This window comes from Notechis scutatus, chromosome 6, assembly GCF_049901735.1.
Source record: "Notechis scutatus isolate UNSWTSFEM ecotype Mainland chromosome 6, rNotScu1.2, whole genome shotgun sequence".
NCBI classification, from domain to species: domain Eukaryota; kingdom Metazoa; phylum Chordata; class Lepidosauria; order Squamata; family Elapidae; genus Notechis; species Notechis scutatus.
The window spans coordinates 65,906,226-65,926,900 of NC_142014.1; the positions used below are offsets into that span (position 1 = coordinate 65,906,226).

The window sequence follows — 20,675 nt, forward strand, 5'->3', positions numbered from 1 at the left end:
CGGATATCGTTGCTGCTTCAGTTCTCCCAAATGTGAAATACATGCTTTGCATGCTGATAGCCTAGTTTCAGGCTCTTATTCAGCTAATAAAAAAGGCTGAATAATTTTTGCGTGTGGAGCTCACATTTTTCTTTAAAATCAGCCTCCAAGAACCTCAGGAGCAAAGCTGTGATCAGAATTGGGTAACCGGGTTTGGAAATTTAAAGCAAAACTTTGAATCAAGAATAGGTGCTACATAAAGCCTTGAACTATGAGTTGCTGACCCCTGGGTACAAACAAATCCTTTTCTAATCTCTTACAAAGCAAATGGAGGGAGGAAGTCTTTCCAAAATCTTGGGTTGCTACTATTCAAAATACAATATTAGGACTTTTGGTCTCTTATAGCGGTACCCAAGTAGAGGGTAGTAAGGTTGTAGTGGATTAATTTGTCTAAATGCAGAATGGTGAATTGCTGCTCAGCATGGCAAATTAACTTCATGAAGGTAGGAAATGAAGCTAAGGATTTGCAAACTTGTGGGGAAAGTCTGAGGATTGGAGAAAGCATGAACTCATTAGTCTTCATCTAAGAGGAAGACTGCACCCCAGCAATGAGGGATAGCAAATAGATCAAGGAAATGCGAGGAACATTAATCATGGAGCTGGGATTACAAATTTGAGTTTGGTGTAAAAATTGAAGTTTTATACGCCTTTCTAGAGCCGTGGTAGACTACTTATGCAGGAAGACTCTGGCTATATAGATAACCAGAAGTGATATAAGGCAGTTTTCCAAGATTTTGATATTTAATGCAGAAGATATAGTCCTCTTATGCAGACTCTTTAAAGCAGGGGTGTCAAACTCAAGGCCCGTAGGCTGGATGCATCACATGCTGGCCATGCCTACCCCCAGTTTAGCGAAGGGGGAAAATCGTGATATGTCATGTGATGACAACATGACACCTTGAGTTTGACACCCCTGCTTTAGAGAAACATCCTGCACAATGAAATGTTAACATAAATCAGGGTTTTTCAATACAATTATAAACCATGATCTGATTTACTTTTAACAGAAGTGATATCCACTCCACATCCAATAAATCATAGAATAGAATAGAATAGAATAGAATAGAAGAGAAGAGAAGAGAAGAGAAGAGAAGAGAAGAGAAGAGAAGAGAGGAGTTGGAAGGGACCTTGGAGGTCTTCTAGTCCAATCCCCTGCCTAGGCAGGAAACCCCAAACCATTTCAGACAAATGGTTATCCAACATCTTTTTAAAAACTTCCAGTGTTGGAATATTTACAACTTCTGGAGGCAAGTTGTTTCACTGATTAATTGTTCTAACTTCAGGAAATTTCTCCTTAGTTCTAAGTTGCTTCTCTCCTTGTTTAGTTTCCATCCATTGCTTCTTGTCTTGCCCTCGGGTGCTTTGGAGAATAGCTTGACTCCCTCTTCTTTGTGGCAGCCCCTGAGATATTGGAACACTGCTATCATGTCACCCCTAGTCTTTCTTTTCATTAATCGAGACGTACCCAGTTCCTGCAATCGTTCTTCATATGTTTTAGCCTCCAGTCCCCTAATCAGAGGTGGTATTCAGCAGATTCTGACCAGTACTGGAGAACTGGTAGCGGAAATTTTGAGTAGTTCAGAGAACCGGCAAATACCACCTCTGACTAGAGATTTTACAATCCTTCCCCTGCCACGCTCATCAAGCCACGTCCACAGAACCGGTAGTAAAAAAATTTGAATCCCACCACTGCCCCTAATCAACTTTGTTGCTCTTCTCTGCACTCTTTCTAGAGTCTCAACATCTTTTTTACATCATGGTGAGCAAAACTGAATGCAGTATTCCAAGTGTGGCCTTACCAAGGCATTATAAATTCCTTATGGAAACATCTAGCTGAAAAAAAATCAGCTTGTGGGATGTTTGGGGAAGAAATGACAAATTGAAGATGGCTTTCCAAAAAGCAGAACTGGTGACTGTGGTGGAACAAGGAGCCATCAATTAGACGGGCTCTTTAAAATCTTCTCCAGATAAAGAGAGGATTTGAGATTGTCTACAAGTGCTCCAGATAGTTGCTTCTCATGGCAAAACTGCAAGACAATGTTCTTTGGCAGTTTAAAGTTATGGAAGACAAGAGAAGGGTCATCTTGCTCAAACCATGATCAACATCTTTGAAAGGACATTAAGTTTGCATACTCCCTTTTTAATCACATTCAGACATTGCTTATTAAGTACTTTTCAGCCTTTGGATCAACATGACTGAAGACACTGGTGAATTTCCTTCAAACTTTAATGAAAGAAGCCCCAATTTAAAGTTTAAGAACTTTAAAAAGTGTGTGGGGGGGGGGAATTAACAGCAAAATGATGATTAAAACTTTGATTTTACAAAGTTACAAACAGATTAAGGGTCCAGATAAATTTGAAATAAGATTTTGAAATTAATTATAAAGAATCCTTCTCATAGGAAAATGTTTTTTGAATTAAAAAGAACATAATAACCATAAAACTTTAAAAACTGGACAGTAGAGGAAACAAGAAGGAACTAAACATTAACAGTTAAAGGAGAAGAACTCTTGAACTCAGTTACTGATAAAGAATGAAGCAAAATACTTTAACATTGGACATATTTAAATATACTTTTGTTCAATAGTCCCAGAAATTAATTTTAACAGTGTCTGGCTCTATAGGTAGACTGTGCACAAAAGACGTTATGGAACAAGTTCTACCTGACAAGATTGAGACTGGGTTGAAAGTGGATTTAAAAATGACAAGCTACAAGAATGACCTGGAAAGGCATGTTACACTGGATATACAAGATATACATTGACTGATTTCTTAATAAATAAAAGATATTCAAACAACAAACCAAGAGTGTGACCTGAATAGTTTTCTTATATTGGATTTATAAAGGAGGCTTGTTAAAATGTTGAAAATTTTTGTGACAAGGGTCAATGAATCACTGAAAAGCATATGTTACATTATTTGAAGTGACTAAAGCAGTGGTCGCCAACCAGTGGGCCGGGGACCACTGGTTGTCTGTGAGAAAATTTTGGTGGTCTGCAGAGAAATGTCACCCTCAAAGCACCCTCCAAAGCAATTAATTCAGGCTGCACCACCCACATGGCCTGCAGGAACACAAAGCTTGCATCGCTTGCATTGCAAACAACACAAGGTAGTGAGGGGAGGGGTTAAAGGGCAGAGGGGGAGAACTTGCCCCACGCGCCCCACGCGCCTCACCTGGCCACCGGGCTGCTTCTTTCTGCTTCTTTCTTCTTCTGCTTTTGGCTGCACGCAAGGAAAGCAGCAAAAGTCTTTCTTTCTCTCCCCCAAACTCTGCCAGAAATGAGTCTTTGGGACCCTGCAAGGCATCTGCTCCAAGAGGCTGCGCTGGCATGACAAGTCTCACAAAGACTCATTTCTGGTGGAGTTTGGGGGAGAGAAAGAAAGACTTCTACTGCTTCTGCTGTTTTCCTTGCATGAAGCCAAAAGTCTCTCTCTCTCTCTCTCTCTCTCTCTCTCTCTCTCTCCCCCCCTGAGAACAGAGCTGGAGACGGTATCCTGTGATCCCAAATAAAGAATGATCAGTAGGAAAATGGGATGGGGAATTTTTCTGCAGACTTTTTTTAGGATTTTCCCAGGGTCTCTGGTCCATGAGATCTAAAATTATGAGTTTGGTGGTCCCTGAGGTCCAAAAGGTTGGCGACTCCTGGACTAAAGATTAGTATTATTAGAAGAAAAATAAGAGAATATAAAATTGGTTTATTTGATCAAGGCTAAAATAAATATGTTGTTATCTCTGGTAAGGTAACTGTCAATGGACTTTGGCTGACTAGGACTAAACAATTCTCAATCAGAATAGATCTGGAAGGGACCTTGGGGGTTTTCTATTCCAATTCCCTGCTCAAGCAGGAGACCCTATACCAGGGGCGTCAACCTCGCAGCCTGCCAGCTGGATATATCACATGCTGGCCAAGCCCGCCCCCAGTTTAGCAAAGGGGAAAAAGTTGTGATATGTCATGTGATGACAATGTGTCATCACAAGTTTGACACTCCTGCCCTATACCATTCTGGACAAATGGCTGTCCAATCTCTTCTTTAAAATCCCCAGTGATAAAGGACCTGCAACTTCTGAAGGCAAGCTGTTTCACTGGTTAATTGTTCTCGTTGTTAGAAAGTTTCTCATTAATTCCAGGTTGCTTCTCTCCTTGATTTGTTTCCACCCATTGTTTTTTTGTCCTGCCTTCTTTAACAGATAATCAGAGTTGGAAGGGACCTTGTAGGTCATCTAGTCCAACCCCCCACCCAAGTGGGAGACCCTACACCATTTCTGAAAAATGGCAGTCCAATCTCTTCTTGAAAGTCTCAAATGATGGCACTCCCACAACTTCCGAGGGCAAGCTATTCCATTGGTTGATTGTTCTCACTGTCAGAAAGTTTCTCCTTATTTCCAGGTTAAATCTCTCCTTGTTCAGTTTCCATCCATTATTCCTTGTCTGGCCTACAGGCATTTTAGAAAATAGCTTGACCCTTTCCTCCCTCTGGCAGCCTCTCAAATACTGGAAGACCTCTATCATGTCTCCCCTGGTCCTTCTCTTTACTAGACTAGCCAAGCCCAGTTCCTGCAACCGTTCGTTGTATGTTTTAGCCTCCAGCCCCCCAATCATCCTGGTTGCTCTTCTCTGTACTTTTTCTAGAGTCTCAACATCTTTTTTATAATGTGGTGAACAAAACTGGATGCAGTACTCTAGTGTGGTCTTACTAAGGCTTTATAGAGTGGTATTAGTACTTCCCTTGATCTTGATTGTATCCCTCTGTTAATACAATTTAGGATTGCATTAGCTTTTTTGGCTACTGCTGCACACTGCTGGCTCATATTTAGCTGGTTGTCCACTAAGACTCCAAGATCCCTCTCACAGTTACTGCTATTGAGTCTGGTTTCACTCAGTCTATATGTGTCCTTTTGGTTTTTCTTGCCTAAGTGTAGGACTTTACTTTTCTCTACATTGAATTTCATTTTGTTAGATATGGCCCAGTGTTCTAGTCTGTCAAGATCCATCTGGATCTTGAGCCTATCTTCTTGAGTGTTAGCTATTCCTGCCAGCTTAGTATCATCTGCAAATTTGGTAACTTCCCCTTCTATTCCCTCATCTAAGTCATTAATGAAGATATTGAAGAGTACTGGGTCTAAGATAGAACCTTATGGCACCCCACTGCTTACTTCCCTCCATGTAGACTTAGACCCATTAAGGACTACTTGTTGAGTACGGTTTGCCAGCCAGTTGCGAGTCCATCTAGTGGTGGTCCTATCTATTCCACTTTTTATAGCTTACTAAGAAGTAGGTTGTGGTCTACTTTGCCTTGTGCTTTGGAAAATAAGCCTCTTTGTGGAAGCCCCTCAAATACCGGAATACAGCTATCATATCACCTCTAGTTTACCATACCCAAATCCTGCAACCATTCTTCATATGTTTTAGTCTCCAGGCCTTTAATTATCTTAGTTGCCCCTTCTTCATGCTTTTTCCAAAGTCTCAACAACTTTTTTGTAATGTGGTTACCAAAACTGGATGTAATATTAGCCAAACACTTTAAGAGGTTACCGTTTCGGTTTTTCAAGCTTTTATTGTATTATCCCTCTGGTGGATGGCAGATGGTAGATAGGCTTCCAGATGTCACCCAAGCTACACCTGTCAAAATGTCAACCTCTACACATTTTGTTTAAAGGACAACCTGTTAGGTTTTGCCATATTCACACATTAACACTCTATTTACTGAAGCCAAGAGAAGAGTTCAATGTTTAATAATGGAATCAGTGCACCAGGTTCCACCAGGCTAACTTAAGGAGTTTCAAGGCACACCACGTCCCACAGATCATTCTGACTGTGAATACATTGATACAGCTTAGTCACCAATCCATCTTGGCATCTAGTTACTATCTGCTCAAAAACAACAACGCTGCAATACAGCAGCTATGCCTGCATGAATCACATAGACAGAGTAATGCATTCCCTGGATGGATTCTAAGATCATGCTAAAACCTTGTTTACTTAACCATGGTTCCTTGAATGACCAAAATGTGCCAGTTCAAAAACCGAGGTATGCAAAATGTTCCATTGGCTCTGCCAATCTTTTCAGAGGTGCCCCAGATCAGGGGTCTCCAACCTTGGCAATTTTAAGACTTGTGGACTTCAGTCCGTAAGTCTTAAAGTTGCCAAAGTTGGAGACCCCTGGCCCAGATGACCTATTCTAGATTAGAAAACTTTTGAAGCACTTTCAGAACACCCAGAAGAGTCAAAATGTTCTATGACAAACATTTTGCATCACCATCTTCATTCATAAATCATGGTTTAACCGTTATGGCTTTAGTTTGGCCAGATGGGCTTTCTAATTCAATCTGCCTTTGAATTATGGATTTCCTGTCTGGCCGCTCACAGAGGGTCAGATTAGGTAATCATACCTCTTCAGCCCTTATTCTTAACACTAGTACACCATAGGGTTGTGTGTTGAGTCCCTTACCCTATACTCTTTATGTGCATGACTGCATTCCCACTCACATTAGTAATACTATTGCTTAATTTGCAGATGATACAACAGTGGTGAGACTTATCTCCAGGGGGTATGAGTCTGCCTACCGAGATGAGGTGGACCTGTTGCTTTCGTGGTGTGGAGACAACAATTTGGTCCTCAACACCAATAAGACCAAGGAGTGGATTACAGAAGGAACAGATCAGACATCCAGCCCTTGCTTATCAATGGAGACCGAGTGGAGCAAGTGGCCAGTTTTAAGTTTCTGGGTGTTACCCTAAAAGAGGACCTGACCTGGGGTGCCCACATTACAGCCCTGGTCAAAAGGGCCCAGCAGAGATTAGACTACCTGAGGCTTCTCAGAAAAAAACAACTGAATGAGAAACTGCTGGTAACCTTTTCCGCTGCACCAGAGAGAGCATTTTAACATACTGCACCTCTGCATGGTTTGCCAATTGCACAGTGGCAGATAGGAAAGCACTCCAGAGGGTTAACATCATTGCCCAGAAGATCATTGGTTGCCCTCTCCCCTCTTTGGAAGAGCTTTATAGCTCCTTCTGCCTTAAGAAAGTTCAAAACATTCTCAAAGATCCATCTCATCCTGGGAACCCTTTTTTTGAACTATTACCATCTGGCAGACGGTACAGGATAATAAAAACAAGGACAAATAGGCTGAAAAACAGCTTCTATCCCAGGGCAGTAGCTCTTTTGAATTCTGCTGTATAGTGCAGTGTTGGTGTGGTGTCGGGGTTCCGGTTCAATGGGCGAAGGGTGAAGGATGTGTGTTTGTGTTTATTTTCATGGTCATGGTCATGATGTGCACTGAAGATGGTGTTTGATTTCATTGTATGAGGTGCAATGACAATAAAGTAAACTAAACTAAAATTATATCAATTAGGTGTAAGCAAATAAAGGATTAGACTCAGTTTGGTCTTGGACCTGACAAGCATCTAGCATGCTGGCTGAGAAATTCTGAGAATTAATAATCCACATTTCTTAAAAGTTGTCTAGGTTGAGAAATACTGCTTTTTGGTATTTTTCTATTTGAAGGTAGATCAGGTCCTATGAGAGAGGGGGAGGGAGGGGGGGACAGGGAGAGAGAGAGAGTGTGTTCAGGGTGTCTGTACACAGGGTGTGTGTACATGAGGTACCAAAATTCAAGCTTTATCATGGGACAATTACAATATGTTTTATTAATCAATATTTTTACTGAGAAAACATTGCAGTAGCTACTTAGGAATGTTCAAAGGACATGTATCCAACAAGCAAGGAAGAGTTTAAAAGAAAACGGAAAATATATATATATATACATTTTGGCTTCCACTTTATCAAGAGAAGGCCGTTTTCTCATTACTTTCTATTCCCAGATACTTGGAAATGGCTCAGAAAATGCATGAAAAATACATTTATAAGGCCAAACAGCCATAGTATTTTGTACAAAGTAAGGGGGGATCAGATAAAAATGGTCTTGATATGAAGCAGAGGCACCTTCCCCCTCTTAAAATGGTCACTTGGTTCAGCCTCAGTAGTTTGCCATTGTGTGCTTTATTCTACTCTATTCAAGGCAAGCTTTGGCCTTAGATGATGAGTAGTCTTTGATACTTACTTCAAGTCATATCTTCTACACATGTAGTTCATACAATGTTGAAAAGGCAAAAAAGAAACAGAATAGATTCTTGGAGTATCTCTTACCAATGAGATGAGGTCTCCCCTCCATCTTTATCATTCCAGAAGGGTGTTAAAAGTTGACTTGGGGTCCTGATGGGGGTGCTTTATGTTGGAAGTAACTGGTGGATTAATGGGGAAAATGCCACCACTATGCCATTCTTGTCTTGGGTTTTTTAGTGGTTTTTTTTTTGTCTACTGCTTTTTATCTATTTTAATATGTATGATTTGTAAGCCACTCAGGGTCATTCTTCAGATGAGTCAGCAGCATATAAATTAAACAAATAAATAAATAACCTCCAAGCACCATGATTTGGCCCTCTTCACATTTCTTTCTATTTACATTTTACACTGTCCCTTCATTTTTAAAAAAATCTCCTTTTAGTCAATTGTGACAGTGTTGGACCATACCTGCGGTGTCCTGTTTGCAAAAAAAAAAAAAAGTTAAATACAATAGCATTAGGGTCACTTTTTTCTATTGGTTTTGCAACAATTATATCTCAGACTGTGGTCACCATGGTTGTTCCTTTCTATTTGGCTCCAAGAAGAACTATTCTAAGCAATCATCATTCACATGTAAAGAATGGCAGGCAAAGTTGGGGGTCAGAGTTAAATGCATCATCAGCTTAGAGTAGTTGCATTCCCACAAGCTCTCCAACGCCTCCTGAATTCCATTAAGCCTTATATGGCGCCAATTTGGTGTTGAACTTTAGTTGACCAGATTCTTGTGTATAGAGGATAAGATCTTATATTATTCAGTATAAGATTTAAGTTGAATAAATCTTGACTAAATCTTCTATGCTGCAACCCGACTGAATCTCTGTGCTTGGCATTAAGGTATCTAGAAATTAGAAAAGAAATGAAGCTGCTTACCTTGCCTGTAGACTTAACCCCTTTCCAAATGCAGAAATAACAAATGATCCAGGCCAGAAGAAGGCAGAGTGACAGTTCCCAACGCACTGTGCCCAAATGTTCTATGCCATCAGAAATGTTCAACACTCTTCGCCTGTGAATGAAAATATTGAACATGTTTTGCTTCATTTGTAGTCCTGGAAAAACCAGTTTTCTGCTTTCTCCATAATGTATTTTACATGGTGCCTTGCAACAGCTTTCTTTTGGCTGGCACTTTCCAAAAATATGGGGCACATATTTAATAGGTAACTACTTAGGAAAATCACATTATGGGAGGATCCATCTTGCAATATTGACAGGATCTTTCTCTGTCTTGTTAGGTGCCATCCTCAGATACCTAACCTAATATTTAGCTTCTCTAAAGTGAAAGGGAGTCATCATCTTAACTTTACCTTCAGGTGGCTGTCTGGTACATCCGGCATCTGAAGGTAGAGTAGTAATTATTGCCTTAAATGCTTTTCATTCCTCTAAAAATAAGTTGATGTTCTGAAGGTTTTATAGTATAAAGTTCTTGGTAGGAGATATTCCAATAAAACACCTTTGTTTGATTTTGGTAAGAAATTAGTGAAAGGACATTTGGTAATATTTATGCTAGTTGAACATATGAAGGATTATCATATCAATACTAGTGCATCCAATGAAAAAAGCACATGAATCAATTAGATAAAATTCTACAAGAAATGGAAAAGGAAATGATCTCAAGAATATATAATTTTCAACTAGATTTTAAAATGGAAGAGGAGGTGGTCAAAGAGACGATGGTGGTATGGGCAAAAAACACTGGCCATAATATAGACCTGGAAAATTGGGAGAGAATGTGGGGATTAAATTACAAATTAATTACATCTATAGCATACATGGAGAATCAATATGGAAAAAGCACATGAATTGCTGATAGCCACTATTGGAGAAAAAGAAGCTCCTTAGGCTAAGATTTTTACTTACTCCCAAAATTCAATGACAGGAGAGGTGGCATTTTCCACCGTCACATTTAGAGAGGCATTCTTCTGGAATTCCACACAGTTCTCTATAAAGTAAACCACACAGACTTTTAATGCATCCAATAAAATATGCTATGGGGTACAATCAATCATCTTTAGGAAAAGGAAGCAATAGAATTACAAAACCTTAAGTAGGGGTAGGAACACGTTTTATGTGAAGGGTCTTATGCCAATGGAAGATAGGACCAAAACCAAAAGAAGGGAAGACTTGTTCTTCTCATACTTCCTTTTTCCCAACCAGTGAACAAACGAGGAATAGAGCTTTTTCAGTTTAGTCAAAGATTGTATCAAATCAGCTTTTTTAAGCCCACAAATTTGTTACTGCTGCTGAAAAGATACTCAAAAATTGAGTCCATTTCAGTCATGGCTATATTCCTATGTAAGAATACAGTTCTCTTCATCTGTGGAAAAGATAGGTTTTGATTAATAAGGCTTTTTAAAACCAAAACCTGATTATTTCTTTTTGGCCTTAGGTTTCAGAAACGTATGTCCTGTCCTCTTGCAGAAAGAGATTTTGTTTTTGTTTCTTACCACAGAAAGTTGCCAGAGAAACTGATCCTGTGGCTGTTTTAATTTTGATTCTTGCATGGAGCAGGTATGATTTAGGTCCCTTCAAACTCTGTTCTATGAAAATCAAATGATAGCTATTCTGTCTGTGCAACTCTCTAAGTAGCAACAAGGTTTTTGTGTATTTTGTAAACAGATTTCTTTCACATTTCTCATAAACATTATTTTTTTTATAACGGGGATTATACAAAGAGGTGAGGTGGGAGATTAAGGAAATCAATAATGAGTGGAAGCATGAAAGGCAAATGCAACAGAACATGAAATAATGTCAGTGGCCATTGATTTAAGGGAGAAAAAAAGATTCTGTTCGGAGAAAGAGTAGCTAATGCCCTGTAGAAGGACATAAACATTACCTGTATTCCATTCGTGATCGCAGCTGCCCCACGGGAGGTCTATGGTGAACGAACTGAAGAGGTAAAACAAGGCCCAAGCCAGGACAATAATATAATAGAAATTAAGGAGTACCACAATCACTTGAGAAGCATACCCAATCCCTACAGAGAGAAAAAATAAACCAGGAAGCAAAATTACATGTTAAAAACAAATTAATGAGACCTTCTTGAACAAAGTATATAGCAAGATCCCATCCTAACCTCCAGTGGGCTTAACAGTTGGAAGGAAAGAATGGTTGAAATGAAGATACCAAGATAACCTTTGATTATCTGATGCTTTCACATGTAAGCAAAGTCCAGAGAAGAACACATTTGGAGCCAATATTCACTTAATGGTTCTGGGAAAAAGGTCAGCTGCTCCATCTTGTGTATATACATGGTGCATATATAAGTAGTCCTAGACCTGTCAACATTTATTTAGTGACTGTTTAAAGTTACAATAATACTGGAAAAAAAATAACTTACAACCGATCCTCACACTTATGACCGTCACAGCATCTCCATGGTCACATATCAAAAATCAGGCACTTGGCAACCAACATGACATTTGCAGCATCCTAGAGTCATGTGATATCTATTTGTGATCTTTCCAACTGGCTTTGGACAAGCAGAGTCAATGCGGGAAACCGGATTCACTTAACAATCATATGATTCACTTAACAACTGCAGTGATTCGCTTAAGAACCATGGCAAAAAAGCTGGGAAAATTGGGTATGACTCATGTAACAACTGCCTTATTTAGTAACTGAAATCCTGGTCCCAATTGTGATGATAAGACGAAGACTAGCTGTACATTTGTTTCAGTGGTGGTATTCGACCGATTTGGCCCAGTTCTGGCAAGCCGGTAGGAGTGATGAGCAGTGGAGACCAAACCGGTTCTCTCCACCACTCTGCTGTTGGGCCCACCCACCAGCCCAGGATCCCATACTCACCTTTATCCACTGAATTTGAAGCGCAGCTGCTTTGCGCGGCATAGAATAGTGCCACGCGGCAGCTGCTGAAGCGATCGGTAGATCGTGCAGGCTTGCAAGAGTTAGAACGCCTCTGCACCTGCGCAAAGTGTGCGTTTGGTGCACGTGTGCTCGCAAAGTGTGGGCACACCCACCAAGCCACACCCACCGAACCGGTGGCAACAATGTTTGAATCCCGCCACTGATTTGTTTCTACAGCCATGTTGTGTTTCAGAAGTAACTGCAGTCATTTCCATTGCTTTGTGTGTGGTAGGTGGCAAAAACAAGACCCAGAACTAAAATTGCTAGAGGTTTTCGTCTAAACATTTTAAATTATCTCTACCAGATTTCACTGTATATTCAGCCTTTGTTTTTTTTTTAAGATTAAGGTGTTTGAGTTATTTTAATCAAACAGCAAGAGTAGCAATTCCTGGGATAATAAGCAGCATCCAATTAGTAACCTTTGAGTTCCAATTAGAAGCAGAGTTTGCAACAATGCTGCTAGACCTTTGGGATCCAAATGACATTCTGGAATTGGGGAGAGGGTGGTAATCCTTTTTTTTTTTTCCCCTTACTGAAGTTGCATATTTTGAAGTTACAGAAGAAATTAGTATTTGTTCACAAGAGCTTATTGATTTGTTTACTTTATCCCCCAGGTGGATTTTTGTCCTGAGAACATACGGGATATTCCCACAGAGCCTATCTCAATTATTATTTTTAAGACACTCTCAAAAGTTCTAATTTGCTGTATACCAGGGGTCCCCAACTCCCAGTCCATGGAATGGCATCAGTTTGTGGCATGCCAGCAACTGCACTGTGCAAACAAGTGAAGCCCTATGTGTGGTATGCAAGCAGCATGCAAAACCACAGCTCACACAAATCAAAGAAATTATAGTAAAATCAATAATAAAAGAGTAAGGTAAAGGTGGTAAGTGTAGTGAGGTGAAAGTTATCCTGTTCCCTCACCAAAGGCTTGGAGAAGAGCCAGATCTTCATGACTCTTAAACAACAGTCAAGTGGGGATCGTTCATATAAAGCTGCATTCAATCAACCAGCTTGGTCCATAAGTGTAGGAGATAGCCAGGCTTGAGCCTGAGGGAGGGATCAAATATGTCATCTGTCATGAGTTCCTTTATACCCACAAAATGTAGCAATCCAGCCCACCTTGAATTCCTTTGACTCTTATCTACCACCAATTTGCTTTGTCCTTAGTAGTTCAGATTCTTGTAGAGAACTTAAATTTGCAATAGATCTTTACACACATTTGAATTGCCTGGATCTTCTGATTCTTCTGGCGCTTGACAATAAGATTTGACATACCTTCAAAAAGAGGGCATAACTTCCGCCAAGAAGTGACCCCTCCCTGACTGGTATATTGTCCCAGGGCTGTCTCCAGGAAAAACACTGGAATTCCACAGGTGAAAAGGAAGATGAGGTAGGGAATGAAGAAGGCACCTACACATTCAGAAAAAAGAGAGAGGTGGCCAGACATTAAAGAGACATTCCACAACAGTGTTTCTCAACCTTTAGCAACGTTAAAGATGTGTGGACTTCAACTCCCAGAATTCCTCAACCAGCATGGCTGCTTGGGGAACTCTCTGGGAGTTGAAGCCCACACATCTTAAAGTTGCTAAAGTTGAGAAACACTTTTCTGTAACTTGCAATGCTACCATAAGCCTTACTGAAATCCCATTGAGCTTTGTATGGCTTCCTTCCATCTAATTAAATATTGGATAGTAACCTTTGGGGTGGGAGGAGTGTTATGATAGCAATAAGTTCTATATAAGAGTGGTAGAAGTTTCATGAGAGATGATGATTTGTGCAGTAATACAAAGCAATTGTGCTGAATTACACTGCTTCTGTTAATTGTAATACCTGACACCTTGAGAGCACTCTGGTGTGTTCAAAATGCTTTGCAAATGTAGTAATGCTTAGAGCAGCCTCCAGAGGCTAACTCGAGTACAGTTTAGAATATTTTGACTATATTTCATTCCTGCTACAAAAGGAAACAATATTTGAAACTCTAGTGAATCAACCTCCAAAGCACTGACTGTAGCATACCTCACTTTCATAAAAAGATAACTACCCCCAATCCATAAACAAAATATAATCCCTCTTTATGAATGGTATGAAAGCTGTAATCTTAATGCAGCATTTTGTATCTTGGCTATCAATAGCAAATATGAATGTTGGCCTGAAAAACCTTAAGGAATCTCAGAAGTACATGATTTGTTTTATTTTTAGTGTTCTTGCTTCACACAAAATAGGGGATAAATACAACAATTTTCCCTGTCCAGTCATTTCTGACTCTAGGAGGTGGTACTTATCTCTGTTTCCTATCCAAAGGAGCCAGCAATGCCCAAAGATGCTTCAATGGTCATGTGGCCGACATGATGTCATGCCTCTGGTGGAGATTGACTCTGAGGGAGAGGAGGAACAGCTGACAGGAAGTGGAAGTGTGGCTCTGGAGGTTGCGGAGGAGACTGAGAAAAAGGGCAGAGGCTGGCTGGGCAGTCAGAGGAGGACCCAGGCCCATCCCCTCTCCATCCTAGGGCACGCAGGGAGGAGAGGATAAGGGAGAGACGTGGTCTACTGGGGAGGAGAGGGCCTTGATCCTCTTCATGTGCTGCAGCTGTGACAACTGGATAAGAGGATGGGCATGTGTACAGGCGAGTGCTGGAAACAAAGCATGGAAATATCTCTAGTTTATTGTTCCTCTCTGAGTTTGGCGTCCTTCCCAGTGTGTGTTCTGATATCTGTGGACATCTTCAAGCCATTATCTTGCCTGGTTTGTGTTGTTTTTTACTCTTTATAATTTAAATGGCATTTTCTCCTTTTTGTAACTGCTTGTATGGGAGTTTTTTGTCTCCAGTTAAGGATATTGGAGCTTGGAAGCAAAGTGAAGGAATAAAAGGGGCTTCACCTGTTTTTTGTGACTGTTTGTATTTTGTATACCTGGGTCATCACACATGACTATATGCCAAGGCACACAGAATGCTCTTACCTTCCCATCAAAATGGTACCTATTTATCTACTCGCATTTGCATGTTTTTGAACTGCTAGGTGGGCAGGAGCTGGGGCAAGAACAGGAGCTCATCCAGTCACACCCAGGTACTTGGGTCTCAAACAGCCAACTTTCCAGTCAATAAGCTTAGCATCTTAACTGCTAGGCACCTGTGCCACCTGCTCTTGCTTTCAAACTTTCATGTAAAAGTCAATCTGTTAGAAAAATAAATGAAACTAAAGATAACAGGACCATAAAATCATGGCGTCTACCCTTTGGAATATCATGCCATCAGAGATTCAATTGTCCCTCACCCTGTCAGCCTTTCACAGGGCCTTAAAAGCTTGGTTTGTCATCGGGTGTGGGTATCTAGATGTGTGGCAGTAGTTAATAATGTACCAATGACAAATACAATATTAATAAACAACAAATAGGAAAAGAAGAGAAAGTTATGGTTATCTAATGAGCTGTTGTACATTTCAAATTTGTCTTTGAAAGGTTTTCTACATCACAAGTCAGAACCCTAGATTTTTGCGCATAATAAGTTGTTTAGTTTAGTTTAGTTTACTTTATTGTCATTGCACCTCATACAATGAAATCAAACACCACCTTCAGTGCACATCATGACCATGAAAATAAACATGAACACACATCCTTCACGCTCCACACATTGAATTGAAAACCCCTGACATTGCACCAACACTGCACTATACAGCAGAATTCAAAAGAGCTACTGCCCTGGGATAGAAGCTGTTTTTCAGCCTATTTGTCCTTGTTTTTATTATCCTGTACCATCTGCCAGATGGAAATAGTTCAAAAAAAGGGTGTTCAGGATGAGATGGATCTTTGAGAACGTTTTGAACTTTCTTAAGGCAGCGGGAGCTATAAAGCTCTTCCAAAGAGGGGAGAGGGCAACCAATGATCTTCTGGGCAATGACGTTAACCCTCTGGAGTGCTTTCCTATCTGCCACTGTGCAATTGGCAAACCATACAGAGGTGCAGTAAGTTAAGATACTCTCTATGGTGCAGTGGTAGAAGGTTACCAGCAGTTTTTCATTCAGTTGTTGTTTTCTGAGAAGCCTCAGGTAATATAATCTCTGCTGGACCCTTTTGACCAGGGCTGCAATGTGAGCACTCCAGGTCAGGTCCTCTTTTAAAAGAACTTGGCATGAATGATGGTGGGGATAGGAAAGGGAATATGTGCTGATCTCCCCCAGTCTCCAAATATTGGACATCTTCCTTCAAGCAAATCCTATGTTTGTGCCAATATTCAATTGTTTGAACCTGACTCCATGAAGATTTGGTTAGTTCAAACGTTTAGATCAACTGGATAAATCAAATCATGACAGGGCACCCATTGATTGAATCAAATGTGTTCAAATGAATTCAGTTTGATAAATCTAATCAGCAGAAGGGACTCGTTTATTGAATCAAATGTGCTTGAGTGAATTTGGTCCAATTCAGACCAATACAGAGATTTTCAGTGCATGTACACAGACATTATGTGAACATGAATCAAATCCAACTGAATTGTTCGGATTTAGTAATCTGGTATAATTTGGTTTTATAGTGTTTATTTATTTATTAAAGCCTTGGTGCACGATGGCTCAGCAGTTAAAGACTCTGAGCTTGTCAGCTGGAAAGCTCTGCATAACCGGGTGAACTCCTGCTACTCGCCCCGCCCCACCTAGCTGTTCAAAAGCATGCAAAAGCAAGTAGATTAATAGGTACCACTTTGGTGGGAAGTTAATAGCTCTCTGTGCACCTTTGGCATGTAACCATGCTGGCCATATGACCATGGAAATTATCTTCAGACAATGCTAGCTCCCTTGGCAAAAAACTGAGATGAGCATTTTGCCCTAGAGTCAAACATGGCTGACAGGGAAACCTTTACCTTTAGCAATAGCAATAGCACTTAGACTTCTATCCTGCTTCACAATGTTTTACAGTACTCTCTAAGTAGTTTACAGAGGCACCATATTGCCCCCAACAATTTTACTGACTTCGGAAGGATGGAAGGTTGAATCAACCTTGAGCCTGGGGAGATTTGAACTGCCAAATTGCAGGCAGCCAGCAGTCAGCAGAAGTAGCCTGCAATACTGCATTCTAACCACTGCACCACCACAGCTCTTACATATTTACCTTACTTATTAAAGATCTAGCCTGATTTCTCTGAGAAGCTCAAGGCTTCTCCCCCATCCTTACCTGCATCAAAATTCTATTTGAACTTCAAATTGGACCTGATTTACTCACCCCTAATACAGTATATACCCTATTGTTTTCAATAGCCCACTGGGGGGGGGGGAGCTATATTTCTCTCCCCTTCTTCCACTACATTCTCTGGTTCTGAATCTGGCAATGAAGTCTATGAGAAACTGTTAGGAGACTGATGCATACTTATTAGTAAGAAAAACAGTTCAGTAGACTCAAAACCAAGACACACGGAGAGAAACTTCCTTCATAGAAGCTGTGGGGGAAGCAAATCCAAAACTAAGAACATTCCAGGTTTATACAAACAAAACTAAAAAAAAAGAACCCACTTTTTAAATTCCACCTGAAAGCATGAGAGAAAGAGCAAACAAAAAAAAACAAAAAAGAGGCCCGTGTGAAACTAGCTAATCCACTTCATGCTGTTAGGATGGGAAAGCGGTTTAGGTAGGTCTGTGAAGCAAATCCAAGCAAACTCGGGCCAGAAATCAAAATCCATCTACACAGCCTTCTTGTTTGCCCAAGCTTCCAGAAAGTCAGATTAAAGGTAGACTTGTAAAAAACAAAACAGGGAAAACAATTCCCTAGTCATTCCCCGAATTCTAAACCGACCCCCAAAACTCTCTCTCTCTCTCTCTCCCTCCCTCCCTTTCTCTCTGTATATACACACACACACACATCCAAGAAGGAATTTAAACATGTATATGTTTCAAAACTGTAACCGATTTCTTCACAGTAGAAAAGAAAACGGTTCATTATTCTTCTGACTGAAAATCCCACTCAAAATAGTTGCTGCAACTGTTACCTCAACAGAGCTGGTGGAGATGAACATCTCTGCTGCTCAGCTGCAAATAATTTCACCTTTCAGGACTGAAAATATTTCCTTGGCTTCATTCTTTTATGCCACAAATAGAGCCACAGACAGGCCCTTTCTCTTTTTTTAAAAAAAAAAGTGTTGATTTTTACTCCCAGGGTGTTGGGGAAAAGAAGACACGCTCATGTCAGATTTCCTCAGAAGTAGCACTTTATTAGGAGAGAAAATGCAGTTTCCCAAGTTGCAAACTCCCAAAATAAATAGTAGTTATTCAAAAATTAATACTGTTCTTCCAACATCTTTTGTTAAACAGGTGGATGAGCTACTGTTTGCACTGGTTAGCTGGGATCAATGTTGTCTTTTTGGTGCCAATGGACACCACCAGAACTCTCCTTTCCAAATCTGGTATCTTTTAGATATATTGACTGTGAGAGTTGACACCTCTAGAAGTCCAAACACATCTAGAAGTCAGAAGATAAGAAAGGATGATTGGATTGGGTAAACAATGTTGGGCTATATTTCAACAATTGCATTGCAATTTGTTATAGGCCTCATTCCATTCAAATAATAGGCAGGCTGAAGTATGTGTGAATGAGCCAATCAGCAGGTGTTTCCTTCTCTTCCCATTATTTGTTTTTTATATTTTATTTATTTGTATCCTGCCTTTACTATTTTTACAAATAACTCAAGGCAGCAAAGGCAGATAGCCACACTTCTCTCCTCCTATTTTCCCCACAACAACAATCCTTTGAAATGGATTGGACTGAGAGAGAGAGAGAGAGTCACTGGCCTAAAGTCACCCAGCTGGCTTTCATGGTGTAGGAAGTTAGCACCCACTCCTCTCCTAGAAAAATGAAATATCCTGGAAAATATTAAAAAGGCAGAATATTTCCCCTAAAAAGAATAGAAACTCAGAAGCAGAAACTCACCCCCACCTTTGTTAATGGGTGGGCCATTAAGGCCTGAGCCAGAATACTTTACATAACAAAGATCTCCAGGTAAAACTGTAGCAATTGCCCAAAGCCCTTTCAATGCATCATCATCCAGCAAGGCTCAACCAAGCCTGGAACTCAGGATAGCCTACAAGTTGCCCCTGCCTGGCCTCATGGGAGTCTGACAACCAATCAGAATCCAAGCTCCAATTCAAAGCCCAACAAAGGTTATAAAACCAGGGGTGGGATTCAAATTTTTTAACAACCGGTTCTGTGGGCGTGACTTGGGTGGTGGGCATGACTGGGTGGACGTGGCTTGGTGGTCATGTTATTGGCTGGGCGTGGCCAATTCAATATCACTCACATCGAGGCACACATCTCCTCACCTAGCCTCTCATGACTGTGGGGATGTTGCAACAGTCGTAAGTGTGAAAAAGGGTCATAAGTCACTTTTTTCAGTGCCATTGTAACTTTGAATGGTCACTCCACACAAGCAAAGTACCACCAAAGGAGGGGGGAAAAAACTCCAGAGAAGTTTCTGAGACAGGAAGTCTAGTCCTGCCAGGAATGTAATAAGGGCTAACGGAGAGGCAGTTTCTGTAAGCAACACCAGAATGTTTCCTTCCTGCCTTCCTTACAGGATTAGGCCAGTAATTTCTTCTAACAACCGGTTCTCCAAACTGCTTAGAATGTTAACAACCAGTTCTAGCGAATAGATGCGAACTGGTAGAATCCCACCCCTGTATAAAACCCTGGCACTCTCAGCATCTCAGCCCTTTCTTGATCTTTTCCTTCATCTTGAAGCATGTGATAATCCTTTTCACTTTGGAGCTTCAGGCCATGTGGTTCTGTCCACCATTAAACCTTCCAAACTGCCTCCATGTTTCCAGTGTCTTTTTCCCCGCTTGGAACTGGACCCAGAAGGATCTTTCTTCCAATAATGGCTAAGGCACAACTAGAAATCACAGTCTCCCAGTTTCTCGCCTGGTGCCTTAACCACAAGGCTCAACTGGCTCTATTATAACTTATTGGTATTGATATAAACCATAACATTCATCTAGAATTGATAAAAACCATAGTAATGCCTGTTTTTGAATTTTCATTAATTTGTATTTCTTTTCCAAAGTAGCAGTTGAAAAGGACTCATTAATTCACAACTCGGTTGTTCCGTATTCTAGTATTTTTCCAATGTTGCCTAATTTTTAATTTGGCTGTTAAGTTTAAATAAATAATGAGTACTTTATTTTTAAGCTCATGATTTGATCGTGTAAATAAATACAGTAAACCTAGCTCTGGGGATATTATGCCCCTTTTTTGACAATCTCTTCAACATTTTGATATTAGATATAAATAATCCATAAAAGCCTGTTATTTATACAAGAAGAAAGAAATATTTTTCTATGGCTTGACTGATTTGATTGTGAAGGCTGTCCGTTGGCTAAATTTTCCTATATGCAATCACTTTTTCCATGCCAGCTCCCCATAATCATACATTGAAGACATCTGCTTAGTGTCCAGAATTTAAAGGACAGACAGATAATGAAATATGTAAAATGTCTAGTTCATTGTTAGAAATAAGAAAGGAAGCTATGTGTAGATAAGAAGACTTAGCTCAAATCCGTTTGTAAGAAAATATGCTTACACTTTCTTTGGCAGTTAAGGGGGTGGGAGGATGACCTAGATGAATTTTGCAAACCAAAGGAGCTTAAAAACAAGGCAAGTTATAAAATAT

The 20,675-nt window shown here is 40.3% G+C and overlaps 1 protein-coding gene across 1 annotated transcript in view; it reads right to left on the reverse strand.

The window, feature by feature from the left end:
• LOC113431176 (sodium- and chloride-dependent GABA transporter 2-like) overlaps positions 1-20,675 on the reverse strand; it is an 82,048-nt gene that overhangs the window by 53,549 nt on the left and 7,824 nt on the right. Inside the window, exons 3-6 of the mRNA XM_026693528.2 lie at positions 13,306-13,440; positions 10,997-11,137; positions 10,021-10,102; positions 9,037-9,169 (exon numbers count right to left, since the gene is read on the reverse strand). Of these exons, the coding sequence (XP_026549313.1) occupies positions 9,037-9,169; positions 10,021-10,102; positions 10,997-11,137; positions 13,306-13,440 (491 nt within the window). The remainder of the gene's footprint in view (positions 1-9,036; positions 9,170-10,020; positions 10,103-10,996; positions 11,138-13,305; positions 13,441-20,675) is intronic.